Source organism: Erinaceus europaeus, chromosome 2 (genome assembly GCF_950295315.1).
Source record: "Erinaceus europaeus chromosome 2, mEriEur2.1, whole genome shotgun sequence".
NCBI classification, from domain to species: Eukaryota; Metazoa; Chordata; class Mammalia; order Eulipotyphla; family Erinaceidae; genus Erinaceus; species Erinaceus europaeus.
The window spans coordinates 58,281,160-58,304,718 of record NC_080163.1 but is presented as its reverse complement, the minus strand read 5'-3'; the positions used below and the strand labels follow the sequence as shown (position 1 = coordinate 58,304,718).

The 23,559-nt window shown below is 36.2% G+C and overlaps 2 protein-coding genes across 2 annotated transcripts; both read right to left on the bottom strand.

The window, feature by feature from the left end:
- Nucleotides 1–9,569: 9,569 nt before the first annotated feature.
- On the bottom strand, nucleotides 9,570–10,502 carry LOC103107644 (olfactory receptor 14C36-like). The gene has a single exon (XM_007516453.1). The coding sequence runs from the start codon at nucleotides 10,500–10,502 to the stop codon at nucleotides 9,570–9,572; it is 933 nt and encodes a 310-aa protein (XP_007516515.1).
- An 11,712-nt stretch (nucleotides 10,503–22,214) lies between these two features.
- On the bottom strand, nucleotides 22,215–23,153 carry LOC103107607 (olfactory receptor 2M3-like). Its single transcript, XM_007516422.2, has one exon. It carries the CDS (start codon nucleotides 23,151–23,153, stop codon nucleotides 22,215–22,217), a length of 939 nt encoding a protein of 312 aa, XP_007516484.2.
- Nucleotides 23,154–23,559: the final 406 nt, after the last annotated feature.

Here is a 23,559-nt window from a genome sequence, read left to right as displayed (position 1 = left end):
CACCACCTGAGCTTAACCCTCTGTGCTATCCCCCGACTGCCTTGTTTACTTCTTAATGTGTGCCTATATAGAGGTAAGTTTCCCTCTTAATACTATTTTAGTGTTATCCGAGATACTCTGGTAGTTCATTTTCTGATATATTCATTTTCATTCATTTCCAAGAACCTTTTAATTTTCTTTTTGACCCATAATTCCTTCTAGCACCGTCCAAGATGGGTCAGCAAAGGTGGGTTCTTTGTTCTTAGTAGCTGCGTAGTATTCCATTGTGTATATATACTACAGCTTTCTCAACCACTCATCTGTAGTTTGGCACCTGGGTTGCTTCAGGTTTTAGCTATTACAAATTGTGCTGCTATGAACATAGGTGTACAGATATCTTTTTGGTTGGTTGTTATGGAGTCCTTTGAGTGTATCCCCAACAGAGAAATTACTGGATCATATTGTAGGTCCATGTCTAGCCTTGTGAGAGTTCTCCAGACTGCTCTCCACAGAGGCTGGACCAATTTACATTCCCACCAGCAGTGCAGAAATGTTCCTCTGTTCCCACAGCCTCTCCAGTATTTGTTGCTGCTGTCCTTTTTGATGTATGCCATTCTCATAGGAGTGAGGTTGTATCTCACTGTTGTCTTTATTTGCATTTCTCTGACAATGAGCGACCTGGAGCAACTTTTCAAATGTTTGTTAGTCTTTTGGATCTCCTCTGAGGTGAATGTTTTGTTCATATCTTCCACCCATTTTTGGATGGGGTCATTTGCTTTTTTGTTGCTAAGTTTGCTGAGCTCTTTGTATTTTGGTGATTAGTCTCTTGTCTGATGTATGGCATGTGAAAATCTTCTCCAATTCTGTGAGGGTCTCTTTGTTTTTGTAATAGTTTCTTTGGCTGTGTAGCAGCCTTTCAATTTGATGTAGTCCCATTGATTTGTTTCTGCTTTAGTCTTCCTTGCAAGTGGGTTTGTTTCGTCAAAGATGTCCTTGAGGTTTAGGTGGGAAAGTGTTCCACCAATATTTTCCTCGAAGTATTTGATAGTTTCTGGTCTAACATCCAGGTCCTTGATCCATTTGAAGTTTATTTTTATTTCTGGTGAGATAAAGTGGTTTGGTTTCATTCTTCTGCATGTTTCAACCCAGTTTTCCCAGCACCATTGATTGAAGAGAGCCTCCTTCCTCCACTTAATACTTTGGGACCTCTTATAAAAGATTACATGTCCATAGGTGTGGGAGTTTAGTTCTGGGCTTTCAATTCTGTTCCACTGGTCTGTGTGCCTATTTTTGTTCCAGTACCAGGATGTTTTGATGATGATGGTCTTATAATATAGTTTGAGGTCTGGGAGTGTGATGCAATTCCAGACAGTTCACTTCCTAACAAAGTCCCATACTCTAGATATACACCAGGTCCCATGAGATACAGCATCTGTTCACATGTGTCCATAAACTAGGGCAAAATATATACCTGAAAGCAAAAGTACATTATAGTCTGTGGTGCATACCCCCCAACACTTCATCTAAACTATTCCAGCCTTTAGGTCCATGATTGTTCAATAATTTGTTTGGCTTTGTATGTTAACTCTTTTTTCAGCCACCAGGTTCCAGATGCCAGCATGATGCCGACCAGACTTCCCTGGACAGATGACCCCACCAATGTGTCCTAGAGCTCTGCTTCCCCATAGCCCCAACCTATTAGGCAAAGAGAGAGGCAGGCTGGGAGTATGGATCGACCAGTCAACGCCCATGTTCAGTGGGGAAGAAATTATAGAAGCCAGACCTTCCACCTTCTGCATCCCACAATGACCTTGGGTCCATACTCCCAGAGGGTTAAAGAATAGGAAAGCTATCAGGGGAGGGGATGGGATACGGAGATCTGGTTGTGAGAATTGTGTGGAGTTGTACCCTTCTTATCCTACAGTTTTGTTAATGTCTCCTTTTTAAAATAAATAATAAAATAAAATAAAATGTTCTGTACAAAAAACAAAAAAAAAACATAAAGAAGTAAGTCATCATAAATAAAAGTTAAGCCCAATATTTAGAAATTAGACTAGAAACTATCAAATACTTAAAAGAAAACATAGGCATAAATATCTGCCATATAAGTTTCTGCAGCATCTTCACTGACTTGAATCCAAGTGATAGAGAAACAAAAGCAGAACTAGACCAATGGTATTACATACAACTGAAAAGTGTCTGCACAGCAAAGGGAAGCAATGGGATAACAAAGAGACAGCCCCCATGAAGTGGGAGAAAATCTTTATGTCATGTATTAGACAGAGGACTGATCACTAAAATACATGAAGAACTAACCAAGCTCAACACTAAAAAATGGCAAACAACCCAGTTGAACAATGAGGGGAAGATAGGGGAAAAATACGCTCCAAGGAAGATATACAAAGGGTCAACAGATTTGAAAAAGCTGAAAATAACTAATGATCAGGGAAGTACAAATGAAAGCAACAATGAAATACCACTTTACATCAGCGAGGATGTCACACATTAGGAAAGACAAAAACTGGTGGAGAGGCCATGGTAGGGGGACACATCCATATTGCTGATGGGAATATAAATTGGTGCAACATTTATGGAAATCAGTCTAGAAATTCATCAAAACTCTAGAAATGGACTTATCTTATGACCCATCAACCCCTCCCCTAGGGATTATCCAGGGAAAACAAAAACACCTATCTAAAAAGACTTATGCACACCAAGGCTAATAGCAGCACAGTTTGTAATAGCCCAAACTTGGATGCAACCCAGATGCCCAACTATGTATGAATGGCTAAGGTACTTACGGTATATGTACACAATGAAGTACTATGCAGCTATTAAAATGATGAGATCACTTCCTTTGCAATATTGTTGTCAGAACTTGAGGGCAGCATGTTGAGTGAAACAAATGAGAAAGTGAAATACCAGTCCTAAATGATCTCACTTAAGAACAAAGAACAGTATGGGAAAAAATAAAGTGAAAATTGGAGTAAGAGTGGCATACTGCACCAAAGCAAAGGACTCTGGGCAAGTAGGTAAAGAGACAAGATTAAGGGACAATGGGAACCTGGTTTGTTTCCTAGACTCCAGTCAAGGGGAGATGAGAAGTTGTGCCTATGTGTTAAAAGATTATACTGTAAACCATTAATCCTTTGATAAACTTTTTGAGGTGACTAGTACTGAAAAAATAGCCTAGAAAGCCTGAAGATTACCTTTTTCTTTCTTAGAAAGAAGCCTTGTAAATTGCTAAGGAAGGACTTTTTAGTAACTCCATTCAAAAATTTCATAATTAGGACATTATAGTCAAAATATTTAAGACAACATACTTGTGAATTTTCTCAGTTTTCTTATGATTTTGTTTCATTTTTTAAATTTATTTATTATTTATAAAATGGAAATATTGACAAGACTATAGGATAAGAGGGGTACATTTCCACATAGTGCCCACACCAAGAGTTCCATAGCCAATATCCTTCCTTCATAGCTTCCCTATTCTTTATACCTCTGAGAGTATGGACCCAGGATCATTGTGGGGTACAGAAGGTGGGAGGCCTGACTTCTATAATTGCTTCTCTGCTGAACATGGGTGCCACGCCCCACTCAACTCCAGAACGACGACGGGTCTGACAGGGTCAGCACCCCAGAAAACTCTCTTCAAGGAAGAAGAATTCTGGGAGTGGGTCTTGGCATCCTGAGAAGATCTAAATTGGAAACTCTGATTATTGTTTTCATTATGTACTTGGTAATGATGCCGTGTAATCGGGCGAACAGCCCCTGTTCCCAGATTAGATACAGATGAACAGGAAATGTACACAAAGCAATGAGGTGGACCAAGTTATGGGTCATCAAATACATGAAGTTTTAGGAAAAATTCTTAATAACACTTATTCACCTCCTCTTATGAAATATGTTAAAACTCTACATAAAATACTATCTGCTAAGTCTATTACTCAGAAATGCATCACCCCATAAAGTACGACATTTCTGTGTAAAACCGCAAGGCCATCTAATCAAGAAATGAGCTTTACTTTCTGTTCCAGATATTGTTTATGTAAGACTGAAAGATATATAAACTCTCACTTGCTGAATAAAAATTGAGTTCAGACTCACCCTCCTAAATGAGTGTGGTGTAACTCTGTTCTCCCTTGCGCCGACTCCTGGTCCACCCACTGGTCTCTTCCGGGACTCTGTTCCTTCCTGCTGCTCCTCCGCTCCAGCGGTCCATCGCACATGGGTGTTGGCAGGTCAATCCATTTTTTTTTTATTGTCACCAGGGTTATCTCTGGGACTGGGTGTAAGCACCACAAATGCATTACTCTCAGCAACCATATTTCCCCCTTTCCTTCATTCCTTTTTTATTTCTCCCTCCTACCCTCCCTCCATTCCTTCCATTCTTTCTTTTTTCCTTTCCTTTATTTTTTGTATCTTTATTAATAAGGACAAATAGAAATTGAGAGGGGAGGTGGAGATGAAGAGAGAGAGAGGGAGAGACCTGCAGACCTGCTTCACCAGTTATGAAGCACCTCCCCCCACACCTGTAGTTGAGGATCAGGGACAGAAACTTGGGCCTTAAACATGCAAAAAGTAAATTCAAAAAGTACATACATACATACATATGCTCCTGCCCAGCCTCTTATGTTGGTTTGTAGCTAGAGCCAGGTGTCTGCACAACTCTACCATTCTTTGAGGTCTTTTTTATAAAGGGCGAGACAGACAGAGAGACAGAGAGAGAGAGAGAGAATGAGAGAGAGAGAGAGAGAAATATGAATGAGAGGTAGCACTGCTCATGAAGCTTCCCCCTTAATTGGTCAGTGGATGAATGTGGATCACATGCACAGTAAAGCAAGCACACTAAAGAGATCAACTACTTTGTGGACTGTATATTAATTTTGGAACCTGCAACTTATTACCTTGCCTAATATTTTCCAAGAGTTCTTTTATTAACTGGATTCTAAGTACACTATCATATCATTATAAATAGTGATAGTTGTACTTTCATTTCAGTTTGAATCCCTTACCTGATTTCTATAGCAAGATTTCCTAAACCTGTATTAAGTAGTAATAATGATAGTGGAAAATCTTGTCCTCCTAGTAGGTATGAGATGTTTCTCACGTTGGTTTCATTTGTATTTTCATAACAATTGGTAATGGCAAACACTTTAACCTCTGTTTATTAGTCATTTTGTAATTACTTTTGGAGAAATATCTATTCAAAGCATTTTAATTGGATTGTTGGAGGTTTTGTGATCATTTCTCAGTTATAGAAATTCATATGGTGTAAATATTTTACCAGATATAAGACTAAAATAATAAACTTTATTTTTACTAAATTATTTCTTTTTTAAGTATTTCTGTGCTTATGTATTTATTATTTCTTGCCAGAGCACTGATCAGTTCTGATTTATGATGGTGCAGGGCCTGGAACTTAAAAGCCACAGGCATGAAAGGCTCTTTGCCTCTTATGTTATCTACCCCCAATTTGTTTATTTTTATAAAGTAAACAAGTAAACAAAATACAGATACCTACATTAATATAGAATATTGGTGTTTATATGAGGCAGAGAGTAAAAAAAATTTTATAGGTTAATCGTGTAGTGATGAATGGGATTTAGGTTCTGGGTAGTGATACACTGCTGTTGATCTGGAGATATGAAACTCACATAATTCTGTGCTTTTAATTTCCCAACGTAGCTTGGTCATGATTACTTTTTTTTTTTTTTTTTTTGCTTCCAGCCAGGATTATCACTGGGGCTTGGTGCAGGCACTACAAATCTGTGGTTCTTGGCTGTGGTATTTTCGAATTCATTGGATAGGACAGAGAGAAATTGAGAAGGGAGAGGAAAATAGAGAAGGAGAGAGGTAAAGAGACACCTGAAGACCTGCTTCGCCATTCATGAAGCCTCCCACTGGAGATGGGGAGACGATCCCGGATCCTTGCACGGGCCCTCATGCTTCACGCTATGTGCGTTTAACTGGATGTGCCACCAGCTGGTTAGTCAGGATTACTTTACAGTCATTGTATTGAGTGTATGTAAACTTTATTAAATGTGTATATTACTTTTATCTGAGATTTAGGCTTTTTTATGGAGTGTAATAACCTCTAGATACAGTCACTGAGCATATATATGCAGTATTTAGCCCCATGTTTATCGCTTCTCATCTTTCTGCATGTTGTCTGGATTTACTGCCATATAGTTAAAATTAGAATACAACAAATTAAAATGAAATCCTTTTGAAGTAAAGCAGTACAATATCATTTCTGCTTTTTGAGAGCCAAACTATGTACTTTTCATCAATCATTGTCTACTCATAAAGAAAATAATTGTCAAGTTGTGGGTCAGTCCAGTAGATAAGACTTTCTGGCCAGGTCCTAAAACACCTTCACCTTTTCAGGATTCAACTATTACAGTCTTTAGTAACTGAATTGTAACCTTATCAGAGTTAGAGTTTTCATCAGATTACATAGGACCTCGCCACATGCCCATCTCCACCGTGCTAGTATTGATTGTTTCTCAAGCATTGGCTTTCAACCCCCAAGTAAAAGTGGAGGACTTTGTTAATAAATACAATTGCCAGTACCTTTAGGCATGTCCCAGTGAGAAGAATTTTTGCATGGGGTAACACTCCGTTAAGTTGTTACACAGAAGTTTGAGATAACAATGTGACCACACTTAAATTTACACTTTAAAATTGCAAAAACTCCACTGCTGGTGGGAGTGTAAATTGGTCCAGCCTCTGTGGAGAGCAGTCTGGAGAACTCTCACAAGGCTAGACATAGACCCAGTAATTCTTCTCCTGGGGATATACCCCAAGGATTCCATAATGCCCAATCAAAAAGATACGTCAAAAAGATATGACCTATAGTCATAGCAGCACAGTTCATAATAGCTAAAACCTGGAAGCAACCCAGGTGCCCAAAAGCAGGTGGCTGAGAAAGCTGTGGTATATAAACCCAATGGAATACTATGCAGCTATTAAGAACAATGAACCCACCTTCTCTAACCCCTCTTGGATGGAGCTAGAAGGAATTATGTTAAGTCAGCTAACTCAGAAAGATAAAGATGCCATGAGTTCTTAACGTGCTGCTCCACTGCCTGTCTCTCCTCGTCCCCTCCACCCTATTTTTCTCTTTCTTAAATACTGACTTTTGATTAGCAAAGGAAACTTGGCATTCAGTAGCAATAACTGTTCTTTTAAGCTTCTGGTTTGCTTTTAGTATATTATAGTTAAATATCTATATTTAGCGTTGACTATATTCTGGAAATTGAGGCTATACCTTAACAATAACACATAATATACAATTGGGGGGGTTTGAAATTATAGAGAGGACAACAAAGAGTGTGTATAAAGGGCCATGAAGAGATATGTAAAAGAGGTCTCATGAATGGGGATTTTTATAATTGATTATGTGCAACAGAATGGTTGGTCAATTCTTGAAAAATGAAGTAGTACTGATTTTTCTTAGGTAGTGTCAGAAAATGCAGCAATATATGTCTGCTCTAGTATGGAAGTGAAGTGCATGAACAATGAATATTTTTACTGAGATGGGGCATTTCCACAGTAAATTTTAATTATCCTACTTAATTCCATCTTGCTTAACAGTGGAAGAAAAACTATAGGAAAAATTATATTAAGGAAAATTATGTTGAAATGGAACTAAAATTTAACGGTTTCTACACATTTTTAAGAATTCATTTCAGAGCAAAGATTAACCCCAAATTTGGCCATGAACCTGATTTTCCAGATGAGATTTTTAAAGAAATACATTTCAAATATATAAAAGCACACTCTCAGTTAATGGAACGGTCATTGCAATAAAATTCCAAGACTATCATTTGAAACCAGTATGCGAAATTAAAGAAATGTAAATAATCCTTGAAGTAAAGAAAGATGGCCTCTGCTTCAAATTCCAAGTTCATTACTACAAATGATGCTGAAGTACATATTCATCATGAAATAAATATTCCCACAGCTTTCAAGTCAGGTATGATGATGTAAGTACAACATGTACACCTCAAAACCATAGGACAAAATCCTTGTGACTAATGCTATAGTCCTAGTAATATCATCCTACATTAAGAGGAACATTATTATTTAGGGATTCACCTCTTTCTTCATCTCAAAGGTGACTTAACAATTTGAATCACATACTTGTTATCTTTTTCAATATACCACACAATGGCCTCTGTCTTTTATATTGCATCTTTTTTTTCTTTTTCTTATTTTATTATTATTTTTTTATTTAAGAAAGGAGACATTAACAAAACCATAGAATAAGAGGGATACAGTTCCGCACAATTCCCATAACCCGATCTCCATATCCATCACCTCCTCTGATAGCCTTCCCATTCTCTATCTCTCTGGGAATATGGACCCAGGGTCGTTGTGGGTTGCAGAGGGTGGAAGATCTGGCTTCTGTAATTGCTCCCCCACTGAACATGGTCTTTGACTGGTCTATTCATACTCCCAGTCTGCCTCTCTCCTTCCCTAGTAGGGTGGGTCTCTGGGAAAGTGGAGATCCAGTACACATTGATGGGGTCGTTAGTCCAGGGAAGTCTTAATTACTCACAGATCTTTTCCAGATTATCCACAGAAATTCTCAATTTATTAATTTACTTCAATTTTCATGGAAAACTATTTCAATACAATGGGGGCAGATAGCATAATGATTATGCAAAAAGACTCTCATGCCTGAGGCTCCAAAGTCCAGGGTTCAGTCCCCCACACCACCAAAAGCCAGAGCTGAGCATTGCTCCTGTTAAAAAGAAAAAAAAACTATTTTGATATAAAAATATATATATTTTACCTTTTTCTTTAATTGTTCCAAAAGTCCCTATAAACATTTAGAAAATATTTTTATAGTTTCATTTAATCACAAAATATCCTTTTAGATGGAAAAAAACAATTGAAAATCATATATGTGACAACTTTATTGTGACACTAAGAAGTTCCTTTCTGTGCTCAAATAACATGATTGTACTTTCACAGAAATTGAGCCTAGAGAAAATATGGAGATGACAGTAAATATTTAGAATTTCCATGACTTCCAAAGATCTCATAAAGGATTATCACTTTATAAACAAAGTTGTACCCCTCCTACCCTATGGTTTTGTTAATTTATCCTTTCTTAAATAAAAAATAAATTTTAGAAAAAACAAAGTATTTCACTTTGGGATGTTCAGCATCTTGATAATATGTCTACCTTAAGTTATATTTGCAGTCAACAAGTCTTGTACATGGAACAAAAATTTACTTGAGACACAGAAAGAGTTATATTTGTTAAAACAGATCTTGAAAATTCTCTCAAATACTGGCTTTGGTTTTGCAGCATAAACAGCTACCATTTGAATCATGAATACCTATAATATAAAAAATAGTTTAACAAATAATTTAAATAAATTCATTTTTAAATATGGAATTAACATTCTCATGTTGTAAAAGATTAGTGGAAAATAAAGCTCATATAAAATAAGACTATAAAATCATTAATCTCAATAAGCTTTCTACTGAGCAATTAATTCATAAATCCAATTAATTTATCAAACATACTTGTATCTAACTAAAATTTATTAAAATAAATCTTTAAAAAAGTTTCATTTTTCTGAATAAAATTGTCTTAATATTACTTTCCTCACAGCGTCCTTTATCTGTTTGTTTCTAAGACTATAAATAATAGGATTCAACAATGGAGGAACTATAGCATAAAATACAGAAAAAATCATGTCCTGAATAGTTTCTGAGGTAACTGAAGGCTTTAGGTACACATAGCTGCCAGAACTGAGAAAGACAGAGACAACAATGATGTGAGGGATACAGGTGGAAAAGGCCTTTCTTCTCTCTCTGGTTGAAAACTTGAGTACAGTAGAAAATATATGAATGTAGGATATTATGATGAAGATAATGCAGCTACCACCAACTCCCATGATGGTAATAAAACTTACAAGCTCATTGCTGAAGGTGTCAGAGCAGGAGATCCTCAGCAGAGAGGGTACATCACAGAAGAACTGATGGACCACATTAGACTGACAGAAGGACAGTCGGAATGTGTAGCCAGTGTGCACACCAGCATAAATGAAACCAGTGAGCAGGGAGGCCAGTGTTGTCCAGACACAGAATCCGTGGTTCATGATGACAGGGTAGTGAAGGGGCTGGCAGATGGCCACATAGCGATCATGGGCCATGATGGTGAGAAACAGAAGTTCCACATATGCACAGTAAATGACCAGAAAGATCTGAGAAGCACAGCCAGCCACTGAAATGGCCTTATTATCAGTGAGAGAACTGACACAGGCATTGGGGACAGTGACAGAGATATAGCACATGTCTACAAGAGACAAATTCCTCAGAAAGAAATACATGGGTGTGTGAAGTTTCTGATCAAGTGTAGTGGTAGTGACAATGAGGATATTACCTATTAGAGTGGTCAAATACATCATAAGGAATAACAGGGACTGCAGAAGTCTTAGTTCCCATGTATCAATAAAACCCATGAGGATAAACTCAGTTACCCTGGAGCAATTGTCCATTTTCTGGAAATGCTATGTGAACAAAGGAAGAAAGGAAATAAAGCCATTAAATATGTGAAATGCAAAGATGATTAATGCAACTACATAAATATATTATTTTAAAATATTTAAATGAATAGTATAGAACTTGATGTTTAGAGAAATTCTACTATTTAATGTCCATTTGCTTCACTTATTATCACTGTAGGGTAATGAATATAACAACATACTAAATATTTAGGCTCAAAGGCCTCTGGTCTTCATTTACTGCTCAGTGTTATTACAGAAGTTCCACAACAATGACCTTATAGCTCTGAAATGTCTACATTAATACAAGTTACTAATGAAGACATACTTTCAATTGAAATAAAATTTTATGCTGTTATGCAATGTAACCACAAAAGTTTACAACATCACAATTATAGAAGACAGACCTTCCACCTTCTGCATCCCACAATGACCTTGGTTGAGTTCATACTCCCAGAAGGTTAAAGAATAGGAAAGGTATCAGGGGAGGGGATGGGATTCAGAGATCTGGTGGTGGGAATTGTGTGGAGTTGTACCTCTTTTATCCTATGGTTTTGTCAATGCTTCCCTTTTATATAAAAAAAAATTACAACATTGGTGTTAGGGATAGATACATGATAGATGATAGGTGGATAGGTAAATAGATAATAGATAGATGATAGATATATATTGATAGATGATATATCATAGAAAGATGATAGATAGATAGATGATAGATAGATAGATAGATAGATAGATAGATAGATACATACATAGATAGATACATAGATAGATACATAGATACATAGATATTGGCATGCTGGGGTCTTACACATAATGTCATTTCATCACTCCAGGCCCATTTTTTGATAAAAATAAAAATAAATAGAGAATTGGTGGCATCATAACACTAAAAACTTCCCCCAAGGCTATAGTATCCCCATGTGCTATGCTCAGGTTCTGTAGCTGATCTCTGCTTGTGGCAAGGTAGAGATCCTACAAGGTGAGCTATCATACCAACCTCAACCTAAAAATTTTTTATTAAGACCTCATAGATACTTTGCAACGCAAATTTTCCTCCCTTAATTCATTAGAATCTTTCACAACATTGATGACATGTGTTATTTTCTTGCACTTACTTATTTTTACTTTCCAGCATATAAGTATAAATTCTTTAAAATATTGCGTATTTGGATTTGTATAGATTCCTATTTTCCCCACTCTATTTCTACTCATATCACAAGTGGAAAGATGATATTTTTCATAATATGGCTCACTCTAAGTTATTACAGGGATTCTCCATAAAATTATTTAGCATGTTCCTTAATATTCTTTTAGGCACATTCAATAAGTAATTTTCTAAAATGCATACATAATTATTTGGTCTTTTGTTTCCCTCAAAATGTCATCTTTTTACCAAACTTGAGTAATTGTAATTTCTCCGTATGTGTTTTATCAATACTTAATCATTATCGTCTTTCATAAGATTAGAATCATAGCAACTTTTTAAAAATAATTCTGGGGAGTTGGGCAGTAGCACAGTGGTTAAGCACAGGTGGCGCAAAGCACAAGGACTGGCATAAGGATCCTGGTTCAAGCCCCAGATTCCCCACCTGCAGGGAAATTGCTTCATAGGCGGTGAAGCAGGTTTGCAGGTGTCTATCTTTCTCTCCCATTCTCTGTATCCCCCTCTTCTCTCCATTTCTCTCTGTCCTATCCAACAACGAAGACATCAATAACAACAACAATAATAAGTACGACAATAAAACAAGGGCAACAAAAAGAGAAAATGAATAAATAAATAAATCACTCGGTCCGAATATTGTCTTTCTAATATTTATTTTATTTTTCAAAACTTTCATCATCTATATTTATTACACAGAGGAATGGGAGATAGAAAAGAGACAAAAAGATACCTGCAGCACTGCTTCACCACTCACGAAGCTTCCCTACTGCAGGTGGGGACTAGGGGCTTAAACCCAGGTAACCTTAATCAACCAGGTGCTCCACCACCCAGGCCCCTCAAAATGCAATCTCTAAGCTTAACCCTCTCCTCAATAGTGATTTTTGTCCTTTTGATGCTTTCTTAATATAGTACTTCTGTAATTTAAAAATATAGGAAGTTTGAATCACTCTGTATAAAAATGGACTGTCTCAATCCAGTTGGTATTTCCAGCATTTTCGCTGTCATTAACCATCTGTCTATTATGATTACTTAAAGGTGAAATCTTATCTCTTATTTTTAAAACTATTTTAGCATTCTAAACCATAAGATTCTGTAGGCAATTGTACCATTCAAATTCTATGAATATCCAAAATAATTATATATATGTATATATATATGTATCTTCTGTCATCTTTAGTGTCATCTAAATTAGTTAATTTCCTCAGAAGATTGGCTTCTTATCAGTTTTTCTAGAGTATTCTACAACAGTATATTTATTTTATAATTTTTATTGGGAGGGTTTTATTTTATAATTTTTAATGGTTTACAAGTTGTTTATGCATATACAGTGAAAGTGTGAAATTACATTACACAATTTGGAAACAATTTATTCTCTTATCTTCATAATCTTCTAGATTAAGGTCACTGAAATCTTCTATCTTACACAATATTTATACTTTTGACTTTTTTTTGCACAAAGGACGACATTTCTTCAACAGTAATCTCATCTTCCAATACTAGTTATTAAGACTTTAACCCATATTAACCACAATATTTGCTGTGATTATACTTGACAATACTGGATTTATTCAGTTGATTTATGTTTTGTTTTAGTTTTTTATATTCTCAATTATCTTAGAATTTTAATTCTGGGATCATTAATTTAACTAACTGAAAATTAGTTTAACTTTGAGCATGAAATTTCCTACTTGAAATGACTAGTAGTGCTTAGGTAGCTTTTAAGAGAATATTTCATCCATAATAAGAATACCAAACAGTACAAATAGTGAGCAAAGTCCTTAAGATTCAAATATTGAAAAATGTCCTTATATAAAAAGTCTATTTTAAAATTTCCATGCATTGTGAAAACATTTTAAATATACATTTTTGATTGACTTTTTTTTCTTTGACATTATTAATCTCGGACTGTGAGATAGCATAATGTTTATACAAAAAGGCCTCCATTCCTAAGGCACCGGTGGTCCCAGATTTCATCTCCAACAGCAATGTAACAGCAGAGGTGCACAGTGCTCTAATCGAAAATTATATAGAGAGAGACACTTGTTTCTCACACATATGTGATGCCACCACTCCTGGGCTAATATTTTTCATTCTTTTTATTTTTAAAGAGAGTGAGCAAAGGAAAGTAAGAAAGAATGAAAGCTACTGAAGCATCACTTAACAATCCATGAGCTTCCCTCAATGACATGGTACTGTCATATGTAGCTGGGGTTGGATCTTGGGGCCTCATGTATGGTTAGGCATGTACTCTAACCTGTAAGCTGTCTCCAGGTCCCTAGTATTTTTACTGTTGTTAGTCACCTCCATAACACCTCCACTATAAAGTCTTACAGATTTTCTTGAATTTTATTTGAAAACGAATATTTGAATCAGTATAGAAATAATCATCAATGTTCTTATTTTTTAAATTTTTTTCAAAGCATTTATTTATTTATTTCCTTTTGTTGCCCTTGTTGTTTTTATTGTTGTAGTTATTATTGTTATTGATGTCATTGTTGTTAGATAGGACAGGGAGAAATGGAGAGAGGAGGGGAAGACAGAGAGGGGGAGAGGAAGACAGACACCTGCAGACCTGCTTCACTGCCTGTGAAGTGACTCCCCTGCAGGTGGGAAGCCGGGGGGGTTCGAACCAGGATCTTTATGTCAGTCCTTGAGCTTTTCACCACGTGCGCTTAACTTGCTGCCCTACCGCCCGACTCCCCTTATTTTTATATATTGGAAAAGACTAGCACATTTTCTGACAATACTATTATGGCATTTGAAATTGCCACAATGACTATAAAATAATTGGTGAGAAATGTTATGTTTTATAATTTCTTTAAATAACTATTATTCATTGTATTTATCCAAATAAATGACTAATTATTGAAAACAATATATTGAGTTGTTGCTCTAATATTTAAGACAGTTCCAATTAAAAGGAAAAAAAGTGAACCTAATGTTTCTGAAACAAAGTGAACCTAATGTTTCAGAACATAATAAAAGGAGAGAGGAGGAGGAAAGTGAGTGACAATAATAATAAAACTATAACTTACAAGCTCTTGAAAAATTTATAGTTTTAACCTGCCAAGAACAAAATTTTCCTTATAATTTTTCTCTTGGCCAAGTCTTAAAGATGAATTTCACTGAATTTTCTTATGCAGACGGGATCTGACAATGTCTTCAGGTGAAATAAGCGCCATTTTAATGATCTACACTTGTCGTTGTTCTACTTTATCCAAAAATACAGGTGTAGTCATGTCACCAACAGCAAACCCTTTGGGAGTAGAATTCTTACCATCCAGTGATGGCCGATGGCCCAAGGGTGATGAAAGCACATCATTATTAACAAAGCACAAGACCCATTCTAAATACAGAAATGGTCATATTGGCACACATGGTACTTGGAAGAGAAAGTAAAGTCAATAAAAGGAAGGAAGACGATGAAAATACATTCTGTTAAGTAATTATAAGAAGAAAAAGGAAGCTATAAGACAAAAACTAAATGAAATACATTGTTGAGTCTTGGAAGGAAATGATTTCATAGAATGAATTGACTTAATAAAGACAGTTAATCACATAGTGAATTTTTTGTCTTTTTATTAATATCATATTCTTAGTTTGTGACATAAGTTGAACATGAAAATGTCCGTCAAAATAATTTAATATATTGCACCAATGCAAAGAACTCTGGGAGAGAAGGGAAACAGAGTGAATAAAGGAGGTATTGGGGTCCTGGCGCATGAAGGTGGAAAACGCCATACATATTGGAGAAAGTATTTTTCAGATACCTGTCATTGAGAGATGAGAAGTTATACTCATATGTCAGCAACTGCACTGTAAATCATTATATCTCCAATAAAATGTCTGAAATGTTTTTCTATAAAATCTGTTATAAAGGTGGGAAAAAGAACTATAGAGGATATGTGTATAAGGTGATTAAATTGTTTAGTATTAAAATTACAAAATGCAATGAAGTCTTTTTATGCAAAAATTTATTGAGAATATTTATGTGGACACCATGCTAGACAACCAATTAAATGCATTTGAAAAATATGTTTTAATTTACATAATTATTATGTAGATTTTATACAAAGTTGTAAATATATAACTTTGGCAGTGCTGTCAACTAAAATGTGATTGGAAACTCTAAAATATCTATAAGATTTTAAGCACAAACTTCCAAAGTCACCTCTGAGAATGTGTAAATACAGAGCTGGTAGATTACATTGATCTAAAATGTAAAATGTGGATATTGTGTGAACTTTTCATTTTTTCTTTTTCTTAAACAGTGAAAATATGTTTATTTATTGCCTCCAAGTTTGTGCTATTACAAACTGTGCAGCTATGAACATTGGTGTGCCTAGGTGTTTTTGGATAGATGTTTTTGTTTTTCCTAGGTAAATCCCTAGGAAACAGATTGCTGGGTCATAAGGTAGGTCCATTTCTAGTGTTCTGATGAGTCTCTTGACTATTTTCCAAAGGGGTTAGATAAATTTTTCTTGAACCTTAAAACCATAAAGGAACTCACTTTACTCCTGAACCTCTTCATCATCTTTTCTGCAACATTTTCATTCTCACAGCCATGATTATCTGTCATCTTATTTAGTCAAAAGCACCAGCAGTCCAAGAAACTCAATTTGCCAAATTTTTAGATACCCTCCAAATTTTTCAACACAAAATATTTCTTTTGATCATGTAAATCTCAAATTTGACTTTTTGGGACTCATAAAATTATCATGTTTTGAGGTAATCACAGGATGCGTGCATATCCTGCCCTGAACAGATTCTTGTTTTGTTTTATTTATTATTGAAGAGAGACAAAGAAAGTGAGAGGGATGGGAAGACAGAGAGGAAGAGAGACAGAGAGACACCTGCAGCCCTGCTTCACCACTCCTGAAGCATTCCCCCTGCAGGTGGAGACCAGAGACTCAAACCTGAGTCCTTGCACACTGTAAAGTGTGTGTGTGTGTGTGTGTGTGTGTGTGTGTGTGTGTGTGTGTGTGTGTGTGTGTGTGTGTGTAACCAGGTGTGCCACAACCTGGTCCCTTGAACAAACTCTTCAAAGTACTTCCTACCCTGCTGTTTCTTCCTTTCTGAGTCAATTCTATTAGTTCTTTTAACAACTACTTTCTAGCATGTGTAACATCTTGATCAATCTGTTATCTATTTGTTCCCTAGATGCCTATCTAATGTATAATCTGTACATTTATACTCCTGTTTACCTAGGCATCATCTTCCCTCAAGATTAGCAAATATCACTAAAGGTTTGGAATGGTTTTTCTTAGTGTTGTTTACTAAATCTACCTGCACAACAGTAGTGTTTTCAAAGGTAGGATATGTTCTATTTTTTCATATTTTTGTTATTGATTTAATTGGTTCACGAAAGCATAGTTTCAAGAGCTGAGTTTCTCACACCAGTTTGCATTCCCACCAACAGTGTTACAGAATTCATTTTTCTATATTCCCATCAACCAAAATTTGCAATTTCCAATCTGTTTTTATGTAGGCCATTGACACAGGAATGATTCATTACATATTTCACATGTGATATACAAATATCATTTTTAATATTACTAAATTGTCTTTTTTTTCCTCCAAAGTTGTTACCTGGGCTTGGGGCAGGCACTATGAATCCACCACTCCTGATGGACAGATTTTCCTCTTTTTTCCCCCAACATATTAGAAAGGACAGGAGAAATTGAGAGGGGAGGGGGATTTAGAGAGGGAGAGAGAGCGATACACCCCCAGACCTTCTTCACCACTCATGAAGTGTCGCCCCTGCAGGTGGGAAACAGGGGCTCGAACCTGAATCCTTTCGTAGGCCTTTGCACACAGTACTATGTGTATTTCACCAGATGTACCACTACTGAGTCCCATATATATTTTTTTTAATCTTTGAATAAATTTCCTTCACAACTAGCCTCTGGTTACCTAGTATAAACTAGAATACTTTTCCCTAATACTAATACTTCTTTAACTAATCTATATGAAATTTATGACAATCTGATAATCTTATATTCTCAATTGGGCAGTAAACTCTAATTAGGTTAGGTGGTAAACTCTAATTAGGTGGGCACCAGTTGAGTTTATTACCTTTTACTGCAGAACAATAGATGACCCATGTTTTCAACAAAAGAATAAATTGCTGTGCCATAAATTCACAAGCCTGGATTTTACCAGACTGGTACTATAAGCAAAGTAAAGTAAGCAAAGCTGAGCAGAAATGCAATCACACAATTATGTGGCTAAATCCTACCTCACAACTGGCAAGTCGGATGATCTAAACAGTAAGACTTGCTGTTCACCCTGATCAAGAGTTTTCATAGAGAAGCTTCCCCAGGATGTGAACCACCACTGACAAAGAGTATTTAATAGAAAGGACTGTGACTTTGTGCATAAGGTATGAAGAAGCAGCCCCTAAAAGTCTAGGTATAAAGGGACTCGGCGGTAGCGCAGCGGGTTAAGCACACATGGCGCAAAGCGCAAGGACCAGCTTAAGGATCCCGTTGCCAACCCTAGGCTCCCCACCTGCAGGGGAGTCGCTTCACAAGTGATGAAGTAAATCTGCAGGTGTCTTTCTCTTCCCCTCTCTGTCTTCCCCATCTCTCTCCATTTCTCTCTGTCCTATCCAACAACAACGACATCAGTAACAACAACAATAACTACAGCAATAAAACAAGAAGGGCAACGAAAGGAAATAAAATAACAAAAATATTTTTAATTCTTTTTTTATTTATAAAAAGGAAACATTGACTAAACCATAGGATAAGAAGGGTACAACTCCACACAATTCCCACCACCAGAACTCTATCCTATCCCCTACCCTTTCTTATTCTTTAAAAAAAAATTCTAGGCATAAATACAGATACTTCCCACCACTCAGGTGGCCGTTTGTCTTTGACCTGCTGTCGGCTACCTTCCTCGGTGAAGTTTCTATTGCTCGTCTATTCTTTTTTTTTTTTAATTTATTAGTTATATTCTAAAGAGCCTGTGGCTATACTAGTTCCCTCCCCACCCCCCAGCCTGAAATCTGATATGCAGGTGGACCCTAGTTATTGTCTGTGGAGACTTTGGAATATAACTAAAATATACCTACCAGCTATCTACAGAATGGAGACCTCCCCCACCCCAACTTTTCATCTGCACTACTCCAGCCTTTAGGTTTAAGATTAGTCAACAATTTGTTTTGGGTTTATATGTTAACTCTCTTTTCAGCCACCAGGTTCCAGATGCTAACATGATGCCAACCAGACTTCCCTGGATAGAGAACCCTACCAATGTGTCCTGGAGCCCCACCCCACTAAAGAGAGAGGCAGGCTGGGAGTATGGATCAACCTGTCAATGCCCATATTCAGCAGGGAAGCAATTACAGAAGTCAGACCTTCCACCTTCTGAATCCCACAGTGACCTTGGGTCAGTACTCCCAGAGGGTTAAAGAACAGGAAAGCTATCAAGGGAGGGGATAGGATATGGAGTTCTGGTGTTGGGAATTGTGTGGCGTTGTACCCCTCTTATCCTACGGTTTTGTCAGTGATTCCTTTTTATAAATAAATTAAAAAATTATTAGTTATTTAGTAGTAATTTGGAACAGGCATGAGAGTCTGTTCGCATAACCATTATGCTATCTACCTCTGCCCTATTTAACAGTAATTCAAAGATTATAATATAAATAGTGGTATATTTCTACCACCAGAGTTCTGTAGTCCATGCCCCTCCAACAAAAACTGCTGTAGTTCTCTCAAGGTCATCATATGGGTTGACTATATATCTATATATATTTTTTAAATGTATTACAAGTTTATTTTTCAATTACACCTTAATGAACCTGGGAAAAAGTGAAATAATGATCATGTTGAACTTTGGAATCTAAACTTCAGTATATGTAGTATCTTAGTTAAAACAAAATTTCAAAATTATCACATGTGAGAAAGAATACCTTTGGTGAAATAATTAACATAGAGTAGATTTAACTTGAATTCCAGCATTTCAGTATGTCTGGTCTGGAAACAGATGGGCATATTTCTGATATCTCATTGATCTAATTTTTCTCATTCTTTCTTCCCCCACTTCACTGGGGGATAATAGTTTACAGTACAGTTGTTGACACAGGTGCAACCTATTATCTCTCTATCATAGGTGTCATTCTTTCTCTCTCTCTCTCTTTCTCTGATTGCTTTTATTGATTTCTCTTTTATTTTAAATTTATTTTAATTTTATCAGTAACTGGATGGTGATATACAAATTTATAATATAACAAATACACAATGGAATACTTACCTAGCTATTAAAAATGATATCATCTTCTCCTCATCTTGAATGGAGCTTTAAAAAATCATGTTAAGTGAGAAAAACAATAAAGAAAATTTTACAATATACTTGGTTCTTAGAATCACTGTAAGTACAGCTCATGAACCAAGAAAGGTAGCCTTATAAGATATTAGGGTGTTTATAATATCAAATATAATTCAGAAAACTTAAAGTGTTGGAAATTAAATACCAATACCCTTGAAACTGCAGTTCTTGTTATCTTTTGTTGTAGGTAGTCTGGCCTTTCTTATTCATCACCATTAATGACAAGCAGATTTATTTATTTTTATAATTGTGGTCTCATGCATGTGTTAATCCAACACTCCTGGCCACCTTATTTTTTTTCCCTTTAAATTCAGATATAGAGAGAAAGAAGAATGACAAAACACCAAAGTTTCCTCCAGTAACATAACACCTCCCATATTATCCCTGAACTTGACCATAGATCAAATCACATCATTTTTTAGTCTCTACAAGTCCTTATGTCTTAATTTTGTCATTAAACAGTGAGTCCTCAAAATCCTAGACTTTTATATCCACCTATATCCCCTTCCACAGATCACTGTAGCCTATGGTGCTATATAATTTCCAGGTCTTCTAAGTAGTAAAGGATGATTTTTTATTTTATTTTATTTTACTTTACTTTTTAGAGTTTTCTGATGTCTGTTGTTCAAAGGCACTTTGCAATAATATGGCGCTTAGAATAAACTCAGGGTCATGCACATATGTGGAATCACTGAGCAGCCTCCCTGCTCCAATCCCTTCATTCTTAGTTAGAGAGAAGAGAAGCATAGAGAGAGGAGAGATAATTTAGTACTACTGTAAAATTCGTGGAACTCTTCTGGTGGCATTAGTAGTGCTCTGACCTAGCTACATTCTAGAACTTTAAACATAGTATGATCTGCTTTCTACTGGCTGAGTTATCACATGGTCTAGCAGCTTGCAATACTACAAAACCCATAGTGCTGGTTAAAGAATAATATTGATTTGAAAGGGGAAATGCCCATGACAGATCAAGGAGTCCAAGTGAGTATCCCGAGCCATTTCTAGCTGATAGTATTACTATCAGCAGAGATCATGCAAAATCTATACAAAATGAGACCTACACAAAATGAAAACTAGAACATCTTCAGAATTTAGATAGATAGGTGTTTGGTAGATGATAGGATAGATCATAAACACATGATAGATCATAGATACAGATCAATATGAAATATATATGGCAATACCATATTAGAGATATATCTGAAATACATGGAATATAAAAAAAATGGTTTTGTACTAAAAATACAATGTTTTCAGGCAACTATAGAAGCTGTATAGATCAGTATACATAAAAATGGAAAATTTATACTTTGAAAATTCATGATAATATTTTAGTATTACGTTAGTAAGCTTTGTATAGAAGAACTATGTACGTTCCCCCAGCTCTTGTTATCCAGGGAGATACTAAGCTATAAGGAAAAAATTAATGTGATATGCCTAAACCTCATTTTAATATCTCTGTTTTTTCATCAAGTTGAAATTTTATTTTCATAATGACTTAAATTATTACCTATAACCTTGCATATAACAAGTTTTATTACTCACATTTTTAAAAAATTTATCAGTCTAATTTACTATATTAGACTCAGTATGCTTCATTACTCTGTTCACCTTTTCTAGCTCAGAGGACCCCTTAATTCCATTTGGGTGGTACACTTCTTAACAAACCTCAAAACCTAGATATAAAGTAGGGTCCTTGAGATAGGGCATATGTACATGTATCCAGAAGTTGGGGGAAAACATAAACCTTAAAGCAAAAGTTCACAGTAGTTTTCAGTGATTCAATAAATGTAGCACGCAAGTAGAAAGACCTAAAAAGACACTATAAAGTACCTAATCAAGTATAGTACTTTTTAAGACCAGGCTATAGTTATGATAAGTTAAAAGCCACACTAAAGATAATCAATACAATCAAACAAAGAAGTGTTATATAGACAAATGCCTCACATTTATTAACTAGTAATGATTAGGTACTTGCAAACCGTGCATTTCATCTTGTAGCATGTGTTTTCTTAGAGGCATCATTTGAATTTTGCATGAATATGATATGTTTGTACAAAAAGACTTTTGGTTTCTAAATCTTAAGTTTATGACAATAAATCTATAAAGATGAGTAAATATTAGGCACTATACTATATAAATTATGTTGTTTTAAGCATAGAACAACGAATGCAGTGGGAAGCAAAGGTTAATGATTATTAGGCAACCTATTTTCCAGGCTTGCCCTTCCAAAACACTTTCATGAATGCTCTGGCCACTTCCTTGTTGCGCAGACTGTAGATGAGGGGGTTCAGCATAGGAGTGAGGATAGTGTAGAAGGCTGAAACCATCCTGTCCTGGGAGGGGGAACGATCAGAAACAGGCCGCATGTAGATGAACATGGCAGCTCCATAGTACATTCCCACAACCATGAGGTGGGAGGAACAAGTGGCAAAAGCTTTGCGGCGACCCTCCCCAGCGGCCATGTGAATGACAGCCAGGATAACACGAACATAGGAAGCAATGATGACTGCTACAGGGAAGAGGAGCATGACTATACAGCAAATGAATATCATTCTTTCAAACAACAATGTGTTACTGCATGAGAGAGTGAGAAGGGCGGGGACATCACAGAAAAAGTGTGGTATCTCCCTTGCTCCACAGTATGAGAAAGACAATGCCACTGCAACTTCAATTATACCATCAAGAGAGCCAAGAATCCAGGAAGAAGCTGCCATGAGACCACATATTCTCTGGCTTACGAGAACTGAGTATCTTAGTGGGTGGCAAATAGCAACATAGCGGTCATAGGCCATTGCTGCCAACAGGAAACATTCAGCTCCAAGCAGAGACACATAGAAGAATATCTGGGTTCCACAGCCACTCAGAGAGATAGATTTCCTACCAGACAGGTAGTTGAAGGCCATCTTTGGTACAATGGTGGAGATCAGTGTGAGGTCCATAAGAGACAGTTGACTGAGGAGAAAGTACATGGGGGTGTGGAGTTGGGTGTCCAGGTAAATAAGAAGAATCATGACAGTGTTTCCCATAAAGGCCACTGTGAAGATGCCCAAGACCAGAGAGAAGAGGAAGATGTGGATGGGACTGTGGCTGAAGATTCCCAGCAGGATGAAGCCTGAGTTGAAAGTCTGATTTTCCGATGCCATGAAAGGAAAATTCACTGCATAGAATACAACATGAAAAAAAAGTTGTGCTTGTGTCATGGAAATATGAAGGTCTTTCTTGCTTACCAATGCATCTATCAAATTGTATAAATAGAAAATCTATTTCTCTGAGTAATGGTTTTGTTTTTTGTCATTTTAAGGTTAGTTACATGCAATTTTATATTTAATTCAATACAACTTTAAGGCAGATATCCAAGTTAGCACATGGTAAATTACATAGTAAAAAGTGAGTTTTCTCATGTCAACTCATTCATGCCATATATATTATCACTTCATAATTCCATGAAGACCATAGAGGACTCAAGAGTTTCTAAAAAGCCAATATCACTTTCCTTTTTATAACTCAAATTATCATGTAACCTGTCTTCCAAAACTGTTGAGGAAAACC